This window comes from Chiroxiphia lanceolata, chromosome 2 (genome assembly GCF_009829145.1).
Source record: "Chiroxiphia lanceolata isolate bChiLan1 chromosome 2, bChiLan1.pri, whole genome shotgun sequence".
In the NCBI taxonomy this organism is placed as follows: domain Eukaryota; kingdom Metazoa; phylum Chordata; class Aves; order Passeriformes; family Pipridae; genus Chiroxiphia; species Chiroxiphia lanceolata.
In genome coordinates, this window is record NC_045638.1 from 43,431,192 (window position 1) to 43,437,191 (window position 6,000).

The following is a 6,000-nucleotide window of genomic DNA, read 5'->3' on the forward strand; positions in this document are numbered from 1 at the left end:
ATGCCAAGATTTAAAATTCTCATTCAAAAATGAATTATTTATAAGCATTAAAAACATGCTATTTCTTCTTAAAGGCTCTGATCTTACAAACAGTACCTTTAGGTTTAGATGTGCATACATAAGTTGTATTCCTTTTAATGGCATCAGTCACATACCAACCAGTAAATATGTACAGAAGTGACAGTAAATCCAGGTCTTAGGAAAGCTTACACATCCTCCTAGCTAAATGCATACACCAATTTATTAGCATGCACCATGCACCCACAACAGGAAAATAAGGGAGGCTGTAAGGGGAGGTGATGCTGCAGTTACTGAAATTGCAAACAGAGGTGAGAGGCGGTCACACACAATTTGGAGGATACAAATACAACAGCACTAAAACAAAAAAAAGTATGACATTTACATGAAATTCCATGTCCATCTTCATTGCCATCATGGAGATCAGGAGTGAATTAATCTCTAACGGACCAAAACGGATTTCACAAGCTGCACAGAATATAGTATTGATTTTAGTAAGGCTATTTTTTTTTTTAAAACTGGTGAGGCAACCATACAAGGCGCCTATGAATCCTTATCTGCCTCCTGGAGTACAGGCATTTTTTTCACAGAGTTCTCATAGGCAGCAGTAGAGAAACAGTAAAAGAAGATATTAATGAACAAGTGCTTGGATACAGACTTGGTCAGGAGTATTTTCCGCTATTCATTGCATTTTAGAGCTACTTAAAGGAAAGCAAAACATTCAGAAGGATTATCTTGGACATGGACTAATACCTCAATTGCATGAGTGACTATCGAGGTATTACTATTATTATTATTATTATTATCATTATAATTATTACCACTTTAGAATTACAAGCAACTGTGATATGTTCGCTAGCTCCCTTTCGTCAACACCTCTGTATTATGCCAGTATGAAGCCCATTCATCAAAGCACAATTTCAAGTGACTCCTGACCTTCAAAATGAAGGGTTTGCTTCTGCTTTCATTTCAGTTACTTTGACTACGGTGTCTCTGTGTTGCCAGAATCTCACCTCGTTCATCATCTGCGCAGGAGAACAAAGCCCACATACTTCTTACGCAGCATTTAGAATTCAACATCTTTACAGTTGGCTGCTTTACCAGAACACTTCTAGTCTTTCTCTAAATAAACTATTATTCAGTATGTAGTAAAAATCCCCAAACAAAACAAACAAACAAAACCAACAAAAAACAAACCCCAAACAAAACCACAACACACAAAACCCCCACACCCTTCACCTTTCGGAATCTCTAGAACAACTGAAAGTAGAAAGGCAAAACCAGACACATACGCTACTTTAAACAGTCAGAAACTCATTTTCATTCAGAAAACTTTTAGGCAAGGGCACACTCCAACTTTAACTTCGATGTTTCATTTTCATGGCTTCCTCTAAGATGATGTAAGTTACTGAAATCATGGTTGGAGTTAAACAACTATTGCTAACAGATATGTGCTATGATTCTTCTCTGTTGTGTTGACTTTCAAATCACAGATTTTCCTACAGCAAAACATTTCCTGCAAAGTCCTCAGGAGCTCCACTAATGCTCATGAATGCTGGGTCACAGCAGCCTCAGTCTCACAGTAGAACTCTTCCTCACATGCAGGATACTCCACAGCAGCTCTCAGAGAGGGTAGATTTTACAAGGACAGCCAAGCTTACACTGCAAGCTCCTTCTACCAACCCTGCATGTGACTGATGCACAGAATCAAGCCCACAGCAGCATATTATGTATACTTCAAATTTTCTTTCTCCCTCCATTCCCAGGCAAAGTCCTTTATTAAGGACTTACTCTGACAACCTTTGTTGGAAAACAACTTTATATACTGTACTCTAATGCAAGTCACAGCATCAGAACTTGGTGATCAGACAAGATGTCAGACGCAGCAGGTTGATTACAAATAAGTTCTATATAATTACATTGAACAATTTAGCATTGTTGTAAAAGCACAGCGAACAAGTGTAGCGACATTACTACCAACTTCAGCATATTTCATGTACAACAAAATACTGGACGAAAGCGTTGCCTTAGGATGCAGAAACTGACAGCTTTTTTAATCTGTAACTTCTACATTCTCTGTTCAAAAGTGACAGTATAAATAATGTCACAGAAGTTGTCTAACAAGTCTTCTCTTGCAGCTCCATTCACAGAGAGACACCTCTGTGTCCACAGCCTTTCTAACTTAAACAGATTCTTCAGCTCTTTACATCAGTACATACACACTTTGCATCAGTATGTACATACTACACCTTCAGTTTATTCATTTCAATAGTCCTAGCTATAAATGCCAACTGAAAACATTTGACTAATGTTAAATCAAACACACAAACCAGGCTGTCCACTACTATTTGTCATTATATTATCAAGGCATTAAGGCAAAATCTTTTGAAAACATAATGTTTTTTCAGAAATATGACTCTAATTAAAGTTCTCTGAACTCCTTTGAAACATGAGGCCTTTGACAGACTACACTTCTTTTGTAACAGTAACAAATTGCTTCCTTAACCACGACAGTAAGGTAGAAAAAGACAGAATGGGGAAAAAAAATAAAAAAGAATCTGAAACTTGTATATTGATTGCTTTAACTAAATTTCCAACATTGCACCAGGTCACAAACACATAGCTTGCACATTAAAAAGAGTCCATGTTGCATGAAGAGTTATTACAAAACCTCTCAGAAACATACAAGAAGAGCAGACTCCGAAACACACTTTAAAGCAATCCTAGTCTTCCAAAAACTGAGTAACTTGAACAGCTACAAACAGAACTGCTCAAAAGTTGATACACCAACTAGTAACAAGGCAGATAAACCACAAAGAAAACAAACAACTTCAATAGGAAGCTCAGAAAAAATAACTCATACCTCTGTAAATCATGTACTTCTTAATCATAAAAGTAGATATTACTTATGAAACTTAGCAGGAAACCATTGAGTAATTTTGGATTGAACTACTACTAAATATTTAATTACTCTGAGTCTTTGTATATTGATACACGTCAACAGAAACGTGCAAATGCTGGACTTACTTAAAAATTGCATGTCAACTTTGCATGGTACATTCAGAAAATATATGAGACAATAAAACTTCTCTGTGAGCTGAAAGCAACAAGTGTTTAACCAAAGTTAATAGAAATGTACTGGATTTCCTTTTTTACTAGGAGAGAACATATCCTTCCACCTTGTTTCAAAGGAACTGGTGTAATAGTTAGCAAAGAGAAAGCATGACTGCATATTCAAAGGATCTGTGGCTCACAGGAGAGATTTCATGATTTCAAATAACTGATGAGCAACCTCAAAATAAATTAAAGGAAAAAGCACAGAAAGATCAGAGAATTGCTGAGCCTGAGGAATGAAAGTGCCTGTGGAATAGTTACACCCACAGGCCCTTTACTCTCCTGCCATGTCCTAAAGCACATCAGTGGGTCCCAACGTGGCTGAGCAGAGATCTGGTCTGTTCTGCATTGGCAACACGGAACAACCTTCCCTGTATCTTTGTGAACTACAGCCTCGCTGTCCTGAGATTTTCCACATTTATCATTCCTCATGTAAAGTGCTAAATACTGCACAGTGAATAGCTGTGGTGTTATTTCACCTCAAGGAATATAAATCTACTGCTTCCAACTTTGAAAAGGAAGCGAGCAAACCAAAGAGCATCTAATTCATTCTACAAATAGCAGGACCTAACAGCAAAGTGCCAGTGGCAAAGCATAAACCTTTCTTGAGGGCTCAAGCAGTCCGATTTAAGAAGCCCCAGCTCATGTCTTCCCATATAATTTCTCTCTTTTTTTTGTGGTTCTCTCCGATTGCTAAAGGATTATCGGCCTCGGACGTATTTTTGTGATAAGGTTGTAGGGAAAAGCAGGGAAATAAAATTACAACAAAAAACATTCCCACTTTCGTAGGCGGATTGAGATATAACCTGTTGTAGGCATGTTTCAGCAGACGGAAGAGCCATGTAACAGGCTGCCCGAGCTCCGGGGCGGCGGAGAGGGTGTGTAAGCATGCGAGTGGGTGCCTCTCCCCGGCAGCCGGTGCCTCTGCTCCATCGGGGCTGCGGCGGAGGCGCCCGGCGGCGCCTCCAAGGGGCGACCCGCCCGGTCCGGGGCCGCGGCAGGGTGCGGGAGGGGAGCAGGACTGCCTTTCTCACTCTCCTCCTCCTCTTCCTCAGCCTCCCGCACCCCCTGTGTCCGCGGGCAGAGGGCAAAGTTATTCGCCCGCACAGGGCGGCAGCGGAGGCAGCCGCCACTGCGGACCCGCCTGCTGCCACTCGCCGCCCGACTGCAACTCTCAAGAAGTTTCTGCCGGCGAACAGAACCGCGGCTGAGCTTGCCCGCGTCGCCCTCGCTCTCCCTCCTTTTTATTTCTTCTTTTTTTTTTTTTTTTTTTTTTTTTACCCCGCACCCCCTTAGTTCCTGTGTTTATTTAACCATTATTTACACACGCACACGCTCCGCCGGGAAGCCCCCGGGTGCCACCCGGGCCGGCAGAGCCGCTCCGCACCGCGCACACCCCCCCGCGACCGCCGGCCGCGCTCCCGCCGCGGTGCGCGCAGCTCGGCGGCGGCGGCGGCGACAGCGCCGTCCCCGATCCGCGGTCCCCGCCCGCGCCCCGCAGCCGCGGCCCCTTCCTTACCTGCGATCTCCTGGTAGGGCACGCTGGCCAGGCTGAAGCCCTTGGCGCTGTACGCCTGCCGCACCTCGCCGCAGCTCCGCGCCTTGCCCTCGGCCCCCGCGGCCGGCAGCACTAGCAGCACCATCAGCAGCAGCGGCGGCGGCGGCCCCGGCAGCAGCGGCCCCGGCAGGGCGCAGCGCCGCGCAGCCCCCCGCGCCGCCGGCATGGCGCGGCGCGCAACTCCCGCGCGGCGCGCAAGTCCCGCGCCGCCGCCTCCAGCGCCCCGCCGCGCCTCCGCCGCGCCCCCCGGCTGCGGGGGTGGCTGCCCGGGAGCCCCCCGGCCGCCCAGGCAAACTTTTGCGAGGTGGGGAGGAGATGGGAGCGCGCACACACACATGCGCGCACGGCGGGGGCAGGAGAGCGGTAGCCTTGCCCCCCTCCGGCTCCTTCTCCAAAAGCCAAAAGCAAAGCGCTCGCCTTACGCCAAAAAAAAAAAAAAGAAAAGAAAAAAAAAAGAAAAAAAAAAAAAAAAAGGAAAAAACCCCCAAACAAACAAAAAAACCACAATCAGAAACCCCAAACAAAAAAAAAATAAAAAAAAGGAAAAAAGAGAGCAAAAATCTGGCTGTAGGTTGTGAAGATTGAAACCGCGGGCGCGTTGCTGCGATCGGAGTCCCGGGGCAGCAGCAGCGAGACCGTCCACGGAGCTGTGCCTGCCGCCTCTGCCAGGCTGGATGGAGGTGGTGGGAAAGGCAGTCGGCGTGGGGATGGACTGGACAGCGGCTCGGAGCGTGCCTGTGTGCCTCTGTGTGTGTGTCTGTGTGTGTGGTGTGCGTGCGTGTGGTGCTCTGAATACGTGTGCCTGTATTTACGGGAGCCGGGGAAACCTCTGCTCCCCGCAGCGCTGGAGCAGCCTCCGGAGCCAGGCAGGGAGAAATCCTGGAGACAAGACACAGCAAGGGAGAGCCGCACACACACACACACAACACACATACACACATCAGACACACACACACACACACACACACACACACACACACACACACACAGAGAGAGAGAGACAGAGAGAGAGAAACGTGCTACACATTGCATCGCCGAAATCCAGGAGCAGAAAGCAAATCCTGGCGTGGATCGCTGTTTGCTGGTGGAAGGAAGGAAAAGCACCCTGAAACCCCGAAAACTTCCTCCTCACCAGGAATCCAGCTGCTCCTAGCCACAAAATTACAAATTGCCTGCTAGCGAGAAGTCAGAAAAATAGACTTCTCGGTGGTATTGGTCTTTGTTGTGCCAGGTTGGAGTAAGCGCTTTAAATACTTTTTTTCCATTAATTATTATTTGTTGCACACCTAAATACCTGAACTGATGAGCTA

The 6,000-nt window shown here is 45.9% G+C and overlaps 1 protein-coding gene across 1 annotated transcript in view; it reads right to left on the bottom strand.

Moving 5' to 3' along the window:
* The window catches only part of GPC6 (glypican 6), a 772,169-nt gene extending 767,313 nt beyond the window's left edge, over nt 1–4,856 (bottom strand). Inside the window, exon 1 of the mRNA XM_032679241.1 lies at nt 4,652–4,856. Coding sequence (XP_032535132.1) covers nt 4,652–4,856 — 205 coding nt within the window. The remainder of the gene's footprint in view (nt 1–4,651) is intronic.
* Nucleotides 4,857–6,000: the final 1,144 nt, after the last annotated feature.